A 20,410-nucleotide genomic window follows, 5' to 3' on the forward strand; every position below is an offset into this window, starting at 1 on the left:
GCAACGCCTCAAGCAACTGATTGAAAATAAAACCCAACTTTTACAGGAAAACTTGCAGAGCTTCTTTTCTATACCTGTTCTGTTGGAGTTCACATTTTCAATGTCAATACTATGTCCAATCAGCCTGCAGTCGTGAGAAAAAAACACGATAACATACAACCACCCTACCAATGGACCCTAAGCATAAATCTGCCAAACTAGGAACCATGAGGATGGAATAACACTCTCGTGTTGCTATTAAATCAGTCCAACTCTACTGTGTATATCAAAATACTCAAACATTTCTGTGTCCATGTCAGATGGCAGGACGATAAGCAGGCTGTAGTGTACTGTAGGGATTAGTGGTGACAGAGGAGTAGCCATAGAGCCTCTCCTACTCACCCAAAAATGCATGTATGGGGGCCAAACACCCCTAGAAATATACACTATGAATGCATCCCAAATTGCACCCTATTCCCTATATGGTACACAACTTTTGACCAGAGCCCTATGGGCACAGGTCGAAAGTAGTGCACTATAAAGGGAATAAGGTGCTATTTGGGGTGCAACCCTTAATAATGATTGCAGTCCATCAGCCCGTGGGACGAGATGTTGATACCATTCCAACTTAATAAAATAAATATTAGAATAACAGGAGATATAATCCTTATAAATCGATTAAAATTCCTTTGTATAAAATCCCTCAGGATGGAGCTTAATTAGATGTTTTGTGCAATGTTGGAGGTTTAGTAATGTCTTCTTAATGACACCATCCCAGCTATTGTTCTTCATATAGACTGTACCCTCCCATGTCACTCAGTCTCACACACACCCACACACACACACACACACACACACACTCACACTCACACTCACTATCACAAAAACACAAACAGTCATGTATCACATTTGCTTAGATTGAATCAAAACTACTTCGATTGTATTCTTACTTTAACTTTCAAAGAACACGGATTAATGATTTACAAAATGGTGTGTGTTGATGAATATATTAAACTCTTTGAAACTGTTTAAAAGCAAAGGTTGTACCACGTTTACATGGAAATCCTTTATAATAGTAGCTATTTATGATGGAAAAGAATCCAATGAGAAACAAAAGATTTCTATAGAGATTGTATTATATTTCCAAAAATATATGTACAGTCTATTACAAAGGTTACAAAGCAAAAAAGAAATGTCCTATGTAACAGGAAATTGTCTAAGAAGTAATGATTTTAAAGTTCTGCTGTTTGGGGAAAATACTCTTGACCGATGAATACTCAATACTCTCATCACAGAAAAAAATAAATAATACATTGACAATTCATATAACTGTACATTAAACTAAAAGAGAAAATAAAAACAAAATACAATTCTAGATGGAAAACCTGTCTTTGGTCCTAAATGAGAAAGTCTGTACAACTGAAATCTTCTGGGTGACAATAATCATCTGCAAGTGAGATAGAAAAATATAGTGCATTTTCAATGTATTCAGAGCTCACTACAGAGTAATATGTGTAAAAAGACAACTATATAAATAAAAATGTACAGGTTTTACAATTAGAACATATACAAAGTTCCCCTCGGACCTCAGATCTTTCTGACACAATCAACAGTGCTGAACTCTTTGGAATCATCCAACACCTATGCATTGCAAAGGCGTGTCCACAATTTCCAACAGTTTGTCCAAAAGGTTTGAAAATAATAACCATTCTACTTTGTATTTAAAATGTGTTCTCATTCCTGAATCCAATCAACTCACCACACAAACTGCATTCAGCTTTGTTGAAACAGAACAACATCCCCATATATTCACTTGAACATCCTCAACAAGAAAACGGGTAAGAAACAAAGTAAAAGCGGAGAGAAACCATGAGGATGGAAGGTTCTGAAGGCCTGTGAAGGTCACAGATTATTTATATGGCAGATCGATTGTATCCAGGTCTTAATCTCAATTTGGCTCAAAATTGCTGTCTCTACAGGACCCCAGACTCAGAGAGAGAGGGAGGAGGGGGAGTGGGGGCCTCCACCTCCGGGGTGTGAAGGCCCCTAGGGGCCCGCTGTTGGAGATCAGAGCAGCGGAAAGTAGAGAGAGAGAGAGAGAGAGAGAGAAAGAGAGAGAGAGAGAAAGAGAGAGAGAGAGAGAGAGAGAGAGAGAGAGAGAGAGAGATAGAGAGAGAGAGAGAGAGAGAAAGAGAGAGAGAGAGAGAGAGAGAGAGAGAGAGAGAGAGAGAGAGAGAGAGAGAGAGAGAGAGAGAAAGAGGGAGCCTGCTTGCCTTCCTGTGAACTGGGGAGTTTTGTGCTGACTGAATGACTTTACGCTGGTATTCAATTCAAAGGGCTGGCATGTTCCCAATTGCTGAGCTTTGCTGTATGGATAAAGAATGGGTCTGTCTGTGACATGGGGCCCAGAGCGGGCTGGGCATGGTCTGATTCCCTGGGTACCCCCCCACAGGTGTGAGTCCCTTTGGACCGAGCACAATGGAAATTAATCTAGGAAAAATAGACAAAGTCACTAATGGCTTTACAAAAACTAAGCTTGCAGCCATAGTCCATGATAGTGTTTCAAGGTTGGTTTTCTGAAGACCAATTAAATCTACAGGCATATTAAAAGGCGTCTTAAATAAACCATTGGGAAAAGCTGCAGCTTTGAAAATCTGAATCAATGATCAATCCATAAAGACAGCCTTGGATATAATTGCAATTGGAAATACCTATATTTTCTTTACTTTAAATGACAAAGAAATTAGTGAATCGACCATCAGAGTGCTGGAGTCATATTCAACGTGATAACATTCATTTTGTTGTAGAAAGAGAAGACTGCAATGGCACCATTAGGTTGGCTCTTTAGCACATCTTTGCAGAGCCCATTCCTTATCTCTGTGCCGTGATTAACATGCGAAGGGCCAGGTAAGTTCAGGAAAAAAGCCTAGAAAACACTTTTATGCATGTTACATCACCCTGTTTGCCTGGAAAGGTTTGAACAGAGACACATTAATAAACATGTGGCTGGGACGCTATGTGATTTTCAGAGTATGAGCATCATAATAAGGAGTATTAGGATTTTCAATATATTATGATAATATTAGTTAGTGTAGGTACCTCACACCGAACTGAACGCCTGCAAATGCAGTGTGCTGCAATGGAAAAGATGATGTCATGACTAATATGTACGACTCTCCGCTGGTTGAATGTCATTTCACTCCACTGTAACAGTCATATATTCCAAACATACTCTGTGACATTGTTATTAAGTCATTAGCATGCCACGGTATACCATTTCGTAAGTGGCATTACTATTTCATTATTTGATAACTCGGTATTCCGGGGTACTGTACCAATCTATCGTCCCAGCCCTATAATCCAGGTCATCTTCAACAGGAAAAAGGTCAATACGTATTCCTTTTTCCTGTTGGTGACAGAACGTTTCCAAAGAATTTTCCCAGCACAACTGATATTAGTGTAAAACCTAGCACCTTAAAATCTCAGAGGACCATTTCCACCTGGGCTAATTATTGCTCTGTTCAATATTCTACCCTACACTGACTGTGTTAACCATCACTGTGCATGCACTTGATTTGATCTATTCAAGTTCAGGATGACAGGATACCACAAAGAAAAAAGGGAACTTGTCCATTCAACCCTACAAAAGACTGTCTCGGTGAATCGCAAAAAAACTTGCCATAGAAGTGCCGAAAAAGAATGGGAATACATTCGTTTTAAGGGACAATTACTTGTAGAACGAACATACACCGCCTTTCATAGATTCACCCTTGACAACTGTTTTCACCAAAATAGGAAACGAAAACCATTTGCTGCAACAACAAATAATATGTTTGTTTAGGCATTTCAAACCCTTTGTGGTGGATCAAGTCTCTTTACGTTTCTTTCTATAGTGCTGTCTGCGGAAACGTTCAAATAAATAATTAAACAACAAAACATTTCAGATTGAAAGTATATTGGACAATAAGGTAAAATAATTCATGTGGTAAACATAAACATTGCCAATTTGATGCTTGATATTAGATATAAAAGTTGTGATCAATCTGAAATCGAATTGCCTTGTTGGTGTCATACTGTTTCGTAATTCCTACATACAAATTTGAAATGTTTTCATTATACAACGAGAGCATCTGTCTTCAGAAAAATTCATACAACAAGCCACTCTTACAAGCTTGAAAAAACCAAGTGAATACTACTATCCTTGAAGTCACTGATCTGAGGTGCAGGATGGATGCCATTTCCACTTCAAAAACATCAGGGAGAAAAAACACAACTCACTGCAAACAGTTAAAACAGGCAGTAGTGTCTCAAGACAAACTGGTCGAAATCATCTCCACCAAAATGTTCAGACACCATATTCATCCTCCCTGTCCTTTTGATGGGAACGTTTACCCTGTTGTCAAGTCCAAAATAAAAGGAGGAAAAAATTGTAAAGCGAAAGAAAGATGTTAGATTACTTTACGTACCAGACCATATCACTGTGCCTTCTGAAACTAACAAAATTAACAAACTAGAATAAAAAATATATTTTTTAAACACTGCAAGGGAAAAAAGTTTTGGGGGGATTTCTTTTCTTTTTTAAGTGAAATCCATTTTCTTGGTGCCCTCCCCCCCAAAAATTCATTAGGTTAAAAGAACAAGGTAATATGGATAAAACTCCTTTTCCAAAGCTCCATCTCTATTTGCGGTTGAGTTTCTCAGAGCGGCATCATGTCCAGGGAGTATTCTCTCAATCTCTCCTTAGTACCCGTTCTAAAGAGGGGTTAAATCCTTTGCCAAGGAACAAAGGAATGATTTTAATTCCGATAACATCCGGAAAAACAGAGTCAGACACAGGAGACGACGTCACGTCACATGATTTGTTATGATTATCCTGGGAAGTTCTGCCCTAGCGCTGCTCTATATAGCTCTTTGCCCCCCTGTCCACAGGGGGCACTGTAGTCTATCATCACACCTGGATGCCCGTGCCGTGGAGATTTAGCATCTGGGCTCTCATAGTCTGTATGTTGCTCATGATCTTCTTCTGATGTCCCACTAAAGTGATCCCCAAGCTCATCACATCCCTGCAAGACAAGACAACCAATCATAAATCACAGCACTGTACCACAAAGATGCTCAAAACGTCTCATGATTTATAGCACTAGGTATTTCATTAAAGGAGAAATGGAAGATAAAAAAAATACATGTAAAACTCGACAGGCGTGTTCATGAATCAAAATGATTACATTTAAATTCAGTTCGGGCATATCCAAGGATTTTGAATGAGAAAATAATTATAAAATAACTCTCCAGAACTGGCTATGGTGGCTTTGGCATCCACAAGTGTTTTAAAGTTCATTACTCGATTGACATCCTGGCCACAGATTCCAGTGAGCTGTAGCCTTCGGCGGTGAAGTTGTCTTTGTATCTCTCCATCTTGATGGCCTCCAGCCACTCCCCCACCGAGCGGAACGTCGTGAAGTCTGGTGTGCTCTGATCTAACAGGGGACTAATCGGTCTGTGGGATGAGCAAGACAAAGACATGAACATCTTATGCAAAAACATTCCCACAGAAAATACAAATTCAGCTGGAAACAAAACACAAAGACAGCCAAAGACATCCCGGGGTGCAGTAAATTGCAGGTGAAAAATAAATTAACACATTTTTTACACTTCAATATCAAATTCAAAAGTGACTATGCCATCTGATCCTCTATATATCCCCCCCCAAGCAGACACATCGATGGCTCTGAACGAACTTTATTTAACTCTCTGCAAACTGGAAACAATTTATCCGGAGGCTGCATTCATTGTAGCTGGGGATTTTAACAAGGCTAATCTGAAAACAAGACTCCCCAAATTTTATCAGCATATCGATTGCGCAACCAGGGGAGGAAAGACCTTGGACCATTGTTACTCTAACTTCCGCGACGCATATAAGGCCCTGCCCCGCCCCCCTTTCGGAAAAGCTGACCACGACTCCATTTTGTTGATCCCTGCCTACAGACAGAAACTAAAACAAGAGGCTCCCACGCTGAGGTCTGTCCAACGCTGGTCCGACCAAGCTGACTCCACACTCCAAGACTGCTTCCATCACGTGGACTGGGAGATGTTTCGTATTGCGTCAGATAACAACATTGACGAATACGCTGATTCGGTGTGCGAGTTCATTAGAACGTGCGTTGAAGATGTCGTTCCCATAGCAACGATTAAAACATTCCCTAACCAGAAACCGTGGATTGATGGCAGCATTCGTGTGAAACTGAAAGCGCGAACCACTGCTTTTAATCAGGGCAAGGTGTCTGGTAACATGACCGAATACAAACAGTGCAGCTATTCCCTCCGCAAGGCTATCAAACAAGCTAAGCGCCAGTACAGAGACAAAGTAGAATCTCAATTCAACGGCTCAGACACAAGAGGCATGTGGCAGGGTCTACAGTCAATCACGGACTACAGGAAGAAACCCAGCCCAGTCACGGACCAGGATGTCTTGCTCCCAGGCAGACTAAATAACTTTTTTGCCCGCTTTGAGGACAATACAGTGCCACTGACACGGCCTGCAACGAAAACATGCGGTCTCTCCTTCACTGCAGCCGAGGTGAGTAAGACATTTAAACGTGTTAACCCTCGCAAGGCTGCAGGCCCAGATGGCATCCCCAGCCGCGCCCTCAGAGCATGCGCAGACCAGCTGGCCGGTGTGTTTACGGACATATTCAATCAATCCCTATACCAGTCTGCTGTTCCCACATGCTTCAAGAGGGCCACCATTGTTCCTGTTCCCAAGAAAGCTAAGGTAACTGAGCTAAATGACTACCGCCCCGTAGCACTCACATCCGTCATCATGAAGTGCTTTGAGAGACTAGTCAAGGACCATATCACCTCCACCCTACCTGACACCCTAGACCCACTCCAATTTGCTTACCGCCCAAATAGGTCCACAGACGATGCAATCTCAACCACACTGCACACTGCCCTAACCCATCTGGACAAGAGGAATACCTATGTGAGAATGCTGTTCATCGACTACAGCTCGGCATTCAACACCATAGTACCCTCCAAGCTCGTCATCAAGCTCGAGACCCTGGGTCTCGACCCCGCCCTGTGCAACTGGGTACTGGACTTCCTGACGGGCCGCCCCCAGGTGGTGAGGGTAGGCAACAACATCTCCTCCCCGCTGATCCTCAACACTGGGGCCCCACAAGGTTGCGTTCTGAGCCCTCTCCTGTACTCCCTGTTCACCCACGACTGCGTGGCCACGCACGCCTCCAACTCAATCATCAAGTTTGCGGACGACACAACAGTGGTAGGCTTGATTACCAACAACGATGAGACGGCCTACAGGGAGGAGGTGAGGGCCCTCGGAGTGTGGTGTCAGGAAAACAACCTCACACTCAACGTCAACAAAACTAAGGAGATGATTGTGGACTTCAGGAAACAGCAGAGGGAACACCCCCCTATCCACATCGATGGAACAGTAGTGGAGAGGGTAGCAAGTTTTAAGTTCCTCGGCATACACATCACAGACAAACTGAATTGGTCCACTCACACAGACAGCATCGTGAAGAAGGCGCAGCAGCGCCTCTTCAACCTCAGGAGGCTGAAGAAATTCGGCTTGTCACCAAAAGCACTCACAAACTTCTACAGATGCACAATCGAGAGCATCCTGGCGGGCTGTATCACCGCCTGGTATGGCAACTGCACCGCCCTCAACCGTAAGGCTCTCCAGAGGGTAGTGAGGTCTGCACAACGCATCACCGGGGGCAAACTACCTGCCCTCCAGGACACCTACACCACCCGATGTCACAGGAAGGCCATAAAGATCATCAAGGACATCAACCACCCGAGCCACTGCCTGTTCACCCCGCTATCATCCAGAAGGCGAGGTCAGTACAGGTGCATCAAAGCTGGGACCGAGAGACTGAAAAACAGCTTCTATCTCAAGGCCATCAGACTGTTAAACAGCCACCACTAACACTGAGTGGCTGCTGCCAACACACTGACACTGACTCAACTCCAGCCACTTTAATAACGGGAATTGATGGGAAATGATGTAAATATATCACTAGCCACTTTAAACAATGCTACCTTATATAAATGTTACTTACCCTACATTATTCATCTCATACGCATACGTATATACTGTACTCTATATCATCGACGGTATCCTTATGTAATACATGTATCACTAGCCACTTTATACTATACTATGCCACTTTGTTTACATACTCATCTCATTGTACATACTGTACCCGATACCATCTACTGTATCTTGCCTATGCTGCTCTGTACCATCACTCATTCATATATCCTTATGTACATATTCTTTATCCCCTTACACTGTGTACAAGACAGTAGTTTTTGGAATTGTTAGTTAGATTACTTGTTATATTACTGCATTGTCGGAACTAGAAGCACAAGCATTTCGCTACACTCGCATTAACATCTGCTAACCATGTGTATGTGACAAATAAAATTTGATTTGATTTGATTTGATGATTTGATTTTTCAGGCAAATATGTGTGCTAAGTAACTATCAAAAACCCTCAACATCAGTTGGATGGCAATTTTCGCTTCAAACCTCCACAATGGCCCCCAGAAACGGAAGAGGTTTTTTTTACATTTTCAGGGGGGTTACATTCTCAATCTCACCCAGAGAGATTGTGTTCAGACTGTAAATATAATTAATTTGACAAATGTCACAGTGGGGTCCAGAGTTCCCACAGCACCTAAAAGTCCCAGGAACTCATTACAGCGATTGATTTAAAAGCCCTGCTATTGACCATAAAGCCATGGAAGCTGCTTTGGCTTATTGATTCTCAGGGATTTATCTTTCATCTGTGAACTCCTATGGATAAATCAACCATTGGATGCTCTGAATTGTCCACTAATGTAGTTCCATAGGAATGAAATATGAAGAAACAATACATACTTCCAGAGTCTTAAACAGATGGCGGATCTTAATTTGATCACTCTTTTGTTGCTGAGAATTTTCCTGCTCGGCAGGAAATCTAGATGAGCTTCGTGATTGACATAAATTCACTGAAAACGCACAGTTATATAAACAATATAGCACTCATCATGTAGCCTACTTTTGGCTGGCTAAAATTGTAGTATAAAACAAGAAGGCCAGCACACTTTTAAAGCTCCCAATTCACCTCTTTATTGACAACGTTTCCAGCCTAAGCACCAATCAAGCAACATTGTGAACTAAACACAGGATTATTTTGCTGTGACAATATACAGGTAACTGCCAGAAAATAAAGGAAACACCAACAGAAATGATCTTACTAGGGCATTGAAACAGCTTTAATACACCTTGGCATAGATTGTGTAAGTGTCTGGAACTCTATTGGGGGGGGATGTGACACCATTCTTCCATGAGAAATTCCATCATTTGGTGTTTTGTTGATGGTGGTGGAAAAAGCTGTTCCAGAATCTCCCATAAGTGTTCAATTGGGTTGAGATCTGGTGACTGAGACAGATATGGCATGCGGTCGTTTTCAAGCTCATCAAACCATTCAGTAACCACTCATGCCCTGTGGATCGGGGCATTGTCATCCTATGGGGGCATAGCAATGGTAGCCAAAATAATGTCTTGCCCAGCATTTTTATACATGACCCTAAGCATGATGGGATGTTAATTGCTTAATAAACTAAGGAATCACACCTGTGTGGAAGCACATGCTTTCAATTTATTTTGTATCCCTCATTTACTCAAGTGTTTCTATTATTTTGGCAGTTACCTGTAGGTCAAATTAAGATTCTACATCTGTAGCAAACATGGTCAAATCTAATGAATGAAGCTGAACATTCAATTTATTTCATTAGAGTTTTGTAGTGCTCAGTCATAGGGTTAATGAGACAAGCTTTCCTTACCTTGTGCATGTTCCCAAAGGGGTTTTTAAGGTATTGGGATTGCGAATCATCTTATCAAGGATGCCAACTATTTGATCAAATTTGGGTCGATCAGCCCTGTCTTTCTGCCAGCAGTCCAGCATTAGCTGGTGCAGGCCTGGAGGGCAGTCCATGGGAGCAGGGAGGCGGTACCCCTCCTCTATTGCCTTTATCACCTGGGAAAACCGAAACACAGGAGAGTCATTACCACCACATAAACACAAGTCACCACTTCCTACAGTTCATTACCATTTCATCCTCTAATCAAGATAAACAGGAAGTGTCCGTACATAAGTCTTTTGTGGTTCCCTATATACAGACGTGGTACATCGAGGGGAAACAAGCCAAACCGGATGTTCATCGCTCAGTGTCAGCATGTAAAGATGATGGTGAGACACAAGGACACAGAGTAGCAGGACCCAAATGAGGAGCTATTGAGAGTAGCAATAGTATGTCCCTGTATGGCACTGAGATTAGTCACTGGAAGAGCTGCTCCTGTCTGTTATAAAGAACCAATAGACATGATTGTAATTCATTTAGCCAACAGTGGCACTTTTTTCCTTTAGATGAATCCTTTATACTGTTTGTCTCATCAATAGGGGGGCATCTGCATATCCTTAAAGCTACATATATTCTCACTGTGTCAATAGTTGAAAACCAAGTCCATTGAAAGTCTATGGCGTGAGAACATTTAACATTAGGGGCAATGGCAAACTTTGACTTGAGACTCAACAGTCTCTTCCTCTATTCTAGGATTTGTTTTCTGCAAATATTAATCTGTTATTCCTGTCAGGGCTATTCAAACAACACTGAACTACGGAAGGAAAAGTGTCGAAACACTGAAACTGTTGAGGAAATGTAAATATTTCTCTTTGTGTATCCCAGAGGAGCTGTTTGCCAACATCTTGACAGAGGAACTGAAATCCCTGACATTGATGCCTGTCAAGCACTAAAATGGCTAATCATGTTTAGTATTTCTACCAGCTGATTGTTCAATCAGCAGGCTTCCCATTAGGAGGAGTTGAGAGTAATATAATCCTTTTTAGTTTTTTCTGCTGAGGAGAAGAATGCTTGTCCTACTGGATTATATAATCTTTAACTTTGCCAAGGGAGACAACTAACACTGGAGCATCTCCCAGACTAGTATTCGCAAACATTGGTGGATTTTGGGCTCCTGAGTGGCGCAGCAGTCTAAGGCACTGCATCTCAGTGCTAGATGCGTAACTAGAGACCCTGGTTTGATCCCAGGCTGTATCACAACCGGCCGTGATCGGGAGTCCCATAGGGCGACTCACATTTGGCCCAGCATCGTCGGGGTTAGGGGAGGGTTGGGCCGGGCCGGGGTAGGCCGTCATTGTAAAATCATGATTTGTTCTTAGCCTAGTTAAATAAAGGTTAAATAAAAAATGTAAAAATGTTACTACTTATAGATGTAGTATCTTAATTTGATCACTCTCATTCGTTCCTGAGAATGTTCCTGTTCCTGTAAACTTGTAGTGTATTCTAAAAAGGCTTCTAAAGTTTATTTCCACCTTAAAATATCAGACTTGTTTTGCCCTAACAAAAAATGTATCAACCCCTACAAAAAATATCCATGAATTCTAATACACATAATAATTCACATTTTCAGTTGCTACAAAATTAGATTCAATTAAGATCCTACATCTGTAGGTATCATCGTTACTGGTGTTTGAATTGGCGGCCAAACTCCTCTAAAGCCACTTTTCCGATCAGCATGATGAACAGCTATGCAATGTTCATCTGTTCCAATTTAGCTGAAACAAAGCAATGACTGCAGTTCAAACTAAAGGCTCTACATGACTAAGTAAATAGCTCTGGAATTATTGAACTCAGCTAATGGCAAATTTGGTTTTCATTATCCTAACTCATTATAAAGGTTAAAAGCCGTTTTGAAGTCAGAAAATTATTTGTATGCTGGGTAGCTACTCTTTTTCTTTATATTATCATATATACATTTTATGAATATCAATCTCTGATTAAAACGGAATCAATTAAAACCTAACAATACACCTCATTTAACTCTGAATAGTAATTGTGGCCCATGTTTAAATCATTTATAAGAATTCTGTTAATTCTGTTAACCCCTGGGCAATATGGTAGCTAGTCCCTGAGCTACATGTGAAACCTGACATGACATTTGGTGTATAATTGACTTTATGTAAGAGAGCAACTCACATCTTGATTGGACATGTCCCAGTAAGGCCGTTCCCCATAGGACATGACTTCCCACATGACAATGCCATAACTCCACACATCACTAGCGGAAGTGAATTTACGGTACTGGATGGCTTCCATTGCTGTCCATCGAACAGGTATCTTTCCACCCTGTTCAGTAAAATGCAGGTCAATGGCTGGAGTAAAGATCACATTCATTATATCCTGCATCTTCCCCTAAAACATAAATTAAAATTCAGTTATAACTCTGCACACAGGGTCAGCAAAACTTGAAAACTTTCAAAGCAAAAACTCTACCACATAGACTGCATGCTTTGCATATTGAATAGCTAGCTAGCACAGGCATGCATGGGCATGCATCCATATTTTATACTACATTTTCATGCATTGGCTGTTGGCTGGATTTGAGTATTCAGAGAGAGCGCAAGGTGTCTAGGAAGGGAAAGTAATACGGGGCTGGCTTAATTGACTCACCGTTGTTGTGTAGACAGCCTCGGGATCATCGTCGATCACTCTTGACAGGCCGAAGTCAGATACTTTACATACGAGATTGCTGTTGACAAGGATGTTTCGTGCAGCCAGATCTCGATGGACATATCCCATGTCAGAGAGATATCTCATCCCCGCTGCTATGCCCCGCAGCATTCCCACTAACTGGATCACTGTGAACTGACCATCGTGTTTCTGTACACAACAGAGGACAACCGTCAGCTAATCAAGATCCAGTGAGATCCAGGTCACAAAGCTATTGCAGTGCTTTTATTCATAGAATAAGAAGCTCTTATTGGGAACATGTTGTATTATACATGTATAACTGGTAAGGGATTTGGCATTTGAATGCATTGAAAGGTTCTCACCCTGAGGAAAGCATCTAATGAGCCGTTTTCCATATATTCAATCACAATCATCACCGGTTTTCCTGAAAACAAAGGTGACACTTTCCGTTAATTGACTCATAAATATGGCTTTCAAGTGTTTATTAATGACGGCCTGCTAAAAATACATTTCCGCCTCAGTGTTATTTTGAGCCGTTTGTTTGTAATTAAGTGTTAACATCTGCCCCTTATATTAGGCTGTCTAAATTAGAAAAAATAAAACAGGGAGCAAGGCTAATTCAATCAGATACTTCTCAATGTCATTCCTCTTGACTGGAGCACTTTCACATTGTACAGCTAGCAAAATATGTTGTAAAATGTTCCTCTCATGTCTTCCTCTCGCAGTTGGTCTGGCAACTTAACCTTTTCACACATTCACGTGATTCACAAAATGTACAAAACATTAGAAAAACCTTCCTAATATGTGAGTTGCACTCCCTTTCACCCTCAGAACAGCCTCAATTAGTCGGGGCATGGACACTACAAGGTGTTGTTAGCAATTGATGTTATTCTTCAATAACACAAACTCCAAAGCAAATCAGGGGGAGAAAAATAGGTTTATTTGAGGACAAATCAAGATGTTATGCTGGGAGGTAGATGTTTAGTCTCCCCTGTCCTCAGCTTTTCTCCACCGAACAAAGGAACAGGATGCCATTTATAACCCCCCACCCTAGCCTGGGGTTGACCAATCAGAAAGTCCTTGCAGTACGACTGGGCCAATGGCCAAATAACAAGTATCCTGCTCCCGACTCAATGTACAGAACGTAGCACACGTAGCAAATGTAGCTCTGAGTTCAGGACTGACATTCCACAGATTCTAAACAGCTGTTGAACTGAAGACCAACTATTTACATCGACAATTCCCTATTGACCATTAGTACTATATTTAGTTTATTACTCTCGTCCTCTCATCCTCTAGGATGTGTATTTATCTTCAAAATGTTCTTATAGTGTCGAAAGCGTTCTACAGGGATGCTGGCCAATGTAGACTAATGCTTCCCACAGTTGTGGCAAGTTGGCAGGATGTCCTTTTGGTGGTGGACCATTCTTGATACACACGGGAAACTGCAGGCTTGCAGTTCTTGACACAAGCCCGTGCGCCTGGCACCTACTACCATAACCCGTTCAAAGGCACTAAAATGTTTTGTCTTTCTCATTCACCCTCTGAATGGCACACACACAATCCATGTCTCAATTGTCTCAAGGCTTAAAAATCCTTATTTAACCTATCTCCTCCCCTTCATCTATACTGATTGAATTGGATTTAACAGGTGACATCAATAAGGGATCATAGGTTTCACCTGGACAGTCTATGTCATGGAAAGAGCAGGTGTTCCTAATGTTTTGTACATTCCGTTTATAATGACTGTAGCAATTTAACACTTGAAATGCAAGCTAAAAACAAGAAATATTGACATTTTCTGTGACCTTAAAGCATGGTCTTTGAGTGCATTTGCTCTAATTCCTTGCTAGAGCTTTAGTCATGTGTGTGCGTGTGCGTGTGTGTATGCGTGTGTGTGTGTGTGTGTGTGTGTGTGTGTGTGTGCATGTAAGAGAATGCAGTCCTTACCTCTGGTCACCACTCCCTCCAGATGGACAACATTGGGATGGTCAAACTGGCCCATAATGCTGGCCTCACAAAGGAAGTCTCTCCTCTGTTTCTCAGAGTAGCCCACCTTCAAGGTTTTAATGGCCACTGACGTGTCCCGTTTCCCTGGGAGCTTCATCCGTCCACTACACACCTCCCCAAACTCTCCTGTGAGACAGACAGAGACATAACCTGTCATGACCCTTTAGAAAAACTTGCATTTCATGTTTTGACAAAGCGCTTAGTGTGTTTTCAGACAAAACAGCTGCGCTGCAGGACAAAACAAATTGGAGTAGGACATCTTGTTCTGCTCTGGGGAGTGTAGCAGAGACACATAATAAGACAAGCTGTGGATATATAGATACTCTCATTGACTGCATCTCTAAAACTATTGTGGCAGCAATTTATCAGCTGTGAGCTGCTTTGCTATTGTCTTGCCTTTTACAAAGTAGCAGGGCCACACATTAATTGCAATGAACTTTTCCCCACTATCAATATACGGTGAGGATAAACCGTGTCACCCATTCAAGGTGTAAATATGTGGTTGTCATTATGATGTATGAGTATACGTGACTAAACAGAGAGAGCTGGGAGACACCAGCCAGACTCACCTGCTCCAATAACTCGCTCAATCTTAATGCAGGACGCGTCCAGCTCCTTGGCAAATTGATGGACAGCCCTGTTCGGGTCTTCGTAGGTTTCAGGGTCAATGTATGTTTTGGTGCCTGGAAATTTAACTGTAGAAAGGTAAGGGGATTACTGTTACGATTAAATATGCATACAGAGCACCAGGCTGGCCGGGAGCTTGACAGGCACACCATTACCAAGGGCATCCATTCAGAAGGACTTGCTAAACAGCCAGCTGATGGAAAGCATCCATGTCAAAAGGTCTTTCTACAAACACCCTAAACCAGACATTTATTATTTTATGTTACTCCTTTTTTATTTTCCTCCAATAGAAATGAAAACGTTATATTTTCTTCCTAACCTCCTCACAAAGGAGCGACAAGGATTTCAGCAGCCTAGAATGGGATTTGCTGCGAAAGTTGTCTGCTATACTGAGCAGGGTTTTGAGTTAGCTAAGTCTCTCAAGCTCTGCCAGTGAATTTAAAAGTCTGGTAAGGCAATCCCTCATATACTGTAATACGAGTCATAGAAGACAGTTATTTTCTTATGGTCTGTGACTTGATAACCTTCTGGATTTTGCTACCCAGATAATGGTGACTTTAGTTCTATCACAACTAGTACAATATTACGATTATAACACAATGATACTGGAAAGGTTCATACATATTCATGCGCACATAGAGATGTATGATCTTAATTTGATCACTCACAATTTGCTGAGAAACAGAAATGTGTATTCAAATTTTAAAAAGGATTCTAAAGTTTGTAATTTCAACTTTAAAATGTCAGACTTGACGCCCTAACGAAAAATGTGGATTATAAATAATTCCATTAATTATAATCCACATAATAATAGATAATTTCTGTTGCTGAAGGATTATTTTCCTGCTGTAGCAAACTGGCTCAAATTAAGATCCTACATCTGTAGAGTAAAAAAAAGCCACTGCCTGAGAAAGAAGCAGTGTAGTTCTTCCCATGTATATAACACCACACTAATAAATTACAGGGTTATAGTACATGACTGTGTTCCACTGACCTAATTTGTTCATATCAAATTATACCTAATTATAACATAACCTGCCAACTTCAATACCACAAGCTATTTAATGAGATGCACATAGTGGAAGAGTAACACACAGCGAAAACACAGTACAGACAGAAACAAGGAAAACAGACACACCAAACACCATCATTAAATGACTAATCAGCTCCAGGCTCAATAATGACAAACATAAATGTTATAATATCCTCTGCATACATCTTGGAAAGCCATGTTGGCCTATCCAGTAACATAAACACGAACACATTGTGTTCCAGCGAGGAGCTCCAGCGATGGCAGCTGATATTTCCCTCCAATCCATCCTATAATTGCTTTGTCCATCCAAGCTGTCACTGGATCTGATAGGGAGACATCTTACCACGACTTCCGGGCACTAGACAGAGGACAAATTGGGCCTACATGTTGAATTCACGCACTATCTGGCTTCTGTCACCCTGCCAGTCCCTCTATTAGGCCCAACAACACACAGCGGAGAGCTCTTGTTTGCGTTTCCATCTCCCAGTGTTTTTAGCTGAAGGACCTGTGCCTTCCTGCAGCTTGATCTGTCAGGTACTTATCAGCCGAGGATTGCGAAAAGCCAACACAGCCCTCTTTCTACCACTGTGGCCATGTGACACATTGAACCTTTGTTTCACAATCAGCAGTTTGCCTACAGCAACAGATCATTTGGGCTTCGCTTGGGAAGATGTCTGTGGCTGCATCTCTAGGGGCATCGTTAGGATGGGGTGGTGTGTGTCCGTGTGTGTGTATTGGTTAAAGGAGCCTAGAAGAGGAACCTTGGGATAGAGTAAATATGTGTGTACATCTCTACATCTCTACTCCGAGTACCACCAGGAGGTCGACAGCATCCTCCTATCCTACCAAAGTGGCTGAAAAGTTGGGCCTTTACATTTTTTATGAAGAATTTTCTCTTTCAGCTCTGCCCTGGATCACTGTCTCTGACAACTCTCATATTCATGTGTTTGCAGTTTGGAGCCTCTTGTCCTCCTCTCAATAGATGTATCTATCAAATACCAACCAGAAGCTAGAGTTGAAGTCGGAAGTTTACATGCACTTAGGTTGGAGTCATTAAAACTTGTTTTTCAACCACTATAACAAACTATAGTTTTGGCAAGTCGGTTAGGACATCTACTTTTTCCAACAATTGTTAACAGACAGATTATTTCACTTATAATTCACTGTATCACAATTCCAGTGGGTCAGAAGTTTACATACACTAAGTTGGCTGTGCCTTTAAACAGCTTGTAAAATTCCAGAAAATTATGTCATGGATTTAGAAGCTTGAGTCAATTGGAGGTGTATTTCAAGGCCTACCTTCAAACTCAGTGCCTCTTTGCTTGACATAATGGAAAGATCTAAAGAAATCAGCCAAGACCTCAGAAAAAAACTTTGTAGACCTCCACATGTCTGGTTCTTCCTTGGGAGCAATTTCCAAACACCTGAAGGTACCACATTCATCTGTACAAACAATAGTACGCAGGTATAAACACCATGGGACCACAAAGCCGCTATACCACTCAGGAAGGAGACGTGTTCTGTTTCCTAGAGATGAAAGTACTTTGGTGTGAAAAGTGCAAATCAATCCCAGAACAACAGCAAAGGACCTTGTGAAGATGCTGGAGGAAACAGGTACAAAAGTATCTATATCCACAGTAAACGAGTCCTATATCGACATAACCTGAAAGGCCGCTCAGCAAGGAAGAAGCTCCAAAACCGCCATTAAAAAGCCAGACTACGGTTTGCAACTGCACATGGGGACAAAGATCGTACTTTTTGGAGAAATGTCCTCTGGTCTGATGAAAGAAAAATAGAACTGTTTGGCCGTAATGACCATCATTATGTTTGGAGGAAAAAGGGGTAGGCTTGCAAGCCGAAGAACACCATCCCAACTGTGAAGCACGGGGGTGGTAGCATCATGTTGTAGGGGTGCTTTGCTGCAGGAGGGACTGGTGAACTTCACAAAATAGATGGCATCATGAGGAATGGAAAATGATATGGATATATTAAAGCAACATCTCAAGACATCAGAAAGTTAAAGCTTGGTCACAAATGGGTCTTCCAAATGGACAACCCCAAGAATACTTCCAAAATTGTGGCAAAATGGCTTAAGGACAACAAAGTCAAAGTATTGGAGTGGCCATCACAAAGCCCTGACCTCAATCCCATAGAGAATGTGTGGGCAGAACTGAAAAAGTGTGTGCGAGCAAGGAGGCCTACAAACCTGACTCAGTTACACTACCTCTGTCAGGAGGAATGAGCCAAAATTCACCCAACTTATTGTGGGAAGGCTACCTGAAACGTTTGACTCAAGTTAAACAATTTAAAGGCAATGCTACCAAATACTTATTGAGTGTATGTAAACTTCTGACCCACTGGGAATGTGATTAAAGAAATAAAAGCTGAAATAAATCATTCTCTCTACTATTATTCTGACATTTCACATTCTGAAACTAAAGTGCTGATCCTAAATGACCTAAAACAGGGAATTTTTACTAGGATTAAATGTCAGTAATTGTGAAAAACTGAGTTTAAATGTACTTGGCTAAGGTGTATGTACATTTTGTTGAAGTCAGAAGTTTACATACACCTTAGGCAATTACTTTTAAACTCAGTTGGGGGAATGTTGTTGGACCCACTTCCTGTGAGGCGACATGCTGTAAGTGAGATGTTTCAATGTGTGTGTGAGCTGATGAGGAAAGAAGGGACTCACATTGAAAATACAGCTCCTCGTCTCCTTCCTGGTCTGCCTTGCTGTAGCCACAGTGCCTGACAGGGAGAGAGGTGGAGGAACACACAATCAATTGATCGGGCCGAGGCAGAAGACTGTTTTACTAGAATCTTAATGCAGCGCCACAATGCTGCAGGTACAGATACAGTTGAGAAGCATGGGAACACTGTTTGGGTGCTGATGTTGAACTAAAGTACCCACCTCTGGTATTCCATATACATACTCTGTAAAAGACTGTTTAGTAGTCCTTGTTATATGTGTAACATTGATGTATTGAATGCATCCTCGGGCCGGTAATTCGTAGTACATGGTTGTTCTATAGCACTGTACAATATGGTTTGCCAACAAACTGAACTGATAATGGAGTGATGATTGACATGCAGGTTAATGTCAAATGGATATAGAAATAACATGTGTATGGCTCTACCCCCATGTAAGGCATGCTGTGATGAAATGCTATCCACATAGAAATGAAGGACCACTGGAGGAGAGCAGGGTGGTGACTGACACACAGGAGGGTTGATCTGGGAGGAGACGGCTACAGGCAGTGTCATGAGTGTATTACTGTTTAACGCCAATGATGTAACACACGTGCAGGCACACACGCGCACACACTCACACACGCACACACACGCACAAAGAGGAGACAAAAGCTTTAATTTTAGAGTACTTTTGTCTCTATAATGGATCCATTACAAAAAATAAACATGCAAAAAACCGAGTCAGTTGTTCTTCACAGTGTGAGGACTGGAAAATGATGCATCACAATCCATTAGCACAGCATGCCATAGACGATGGGTGCCTGTGGTGTGTGGTGGACTGACTCCACGGCTATGGAGGCCTGTGAGTGACAGAAAGGCTAACTGACAAGCAGAGACTCACAGCAGTGGAGAGTCAATGGGGCCCGCGAGAGCGTACCTTCTCCCAATGATGAAGCCAAACACCATGAAGACCAGGATGATGGTCCCCGCCACGGCCACCACCGCGATGATGATGACGGGGTTCTGCTCGCTGGAGACAATGGTGGATGCTTGGAGAGGGACACACATGTAAGCACACACACACACACACACACAAACAAACACACACAGACAAAGGGCACACAGTGTGAACATTCAGCACATCAGGCATTGAAATCTGCAGGACATAATAGAACCAATGAGTAGCGAGCAGGGAGACTGATAACCCCCTTCTCACCCTTTACCACAGAGACACGGAAGGCTAGTTCTATTTCTGGGCCCTCTGCATGCACGGCTCCACTGTTTCAGAAAGTGGGCTTAACGGTCCCAGATGGTAATGCTGGTGCCCTTCATTTGAAACAATGACACATTCAGTTTGGATTGTCTCCCGTTCAGAGCCTATTATGCTGTTAGACTGTTTGCATTGACAAACCACCAATTGCTCAAAAGAATGGTGCTAAGGCACTTTATACTGTCAGTGCACATGGTGTATGACTGGGAGAATTCATGCATTTTAAATCAAGT

At 41.9% G+C, this 20,410-nt stretch overlaps 1 protein-coding gene across 5 annotated transcripts in view; it reads right to left on the reverse strand.

Moving 5' to 3' along the window:
* Window positions 1-1,097: 1,097 nt before the first annotated feature.
* The window catches only part of LOC110529510 (ephrin type-A receptor 7), a 79,833-nt gene continuing 60,520 nt past the window's right edge, over window positions 1,098-20,410 (reverse strand). The window contains exons 8-17 of one of the 5 annotated variants that reach the window (XM_036984909.2): window positions 19,845-19,956; window positions 18,909-18,964; window positions 15,123-15,236; window positions 14,494-14,679; window positions 12,906-12,967; window positions 12,523-12,732; window positions 12,049-12,198; window positions 9,835-10,028; window positions 5,321-5,476; window positions 1,098-5,042 (exon numbers count right to left, since the gene is read on the reverse strand). In XM_036984909.2, the coding sequence (XP_036840804.1) occupies window positions 4,928-5,042; window positions 5,321-5,476; window positions 9,835-10,028; window positions 12,049-12,198; window positions 12,523-12,732; window positions 12,906-12,967; window positions 14,494-14,679; window positions 15,123-15,236; window positions 18,909-18,964; window positions 19,845-19,956 (1,355 nt within the window). In that variant the 3' untranslated portion in view covers window positions 1,098-4,927. Of the gene's footprint in view, window positions 5,043-5,320; window positions 5,477-9,834; window positions 10,029-12,048; window positions 12,265-12,522; window positions 12,733-12,905; window positions 12,968-14,493; window positions 14,680-15,122; window positions 15,249-16,409; window positions 16,572-18,908; window positions 18,965-19,844; window positions 19,957-20,410 lie in introns of those variants that run through there. The other 4 variants (XM_036984906.2, XM_036984908.2, XM_036984905.2 and 1 more) reach the window with 4 other exon arrangements.

Source organism: Oncorhynchus mykiss, chromosome 8 (assembly GCF_057628025.1).
Source record: "Oncorhynchus mykiss isolate SJ-2025 chromosome 8, ASM5762802v1, whole genome shotgun sequence".
NCBI lineage: Eukaryota > Metazoa > Chordata > Actinopteri > Salmoniformes > Salmonidae > Oncorhynchus > Oncorhynchus mykiss.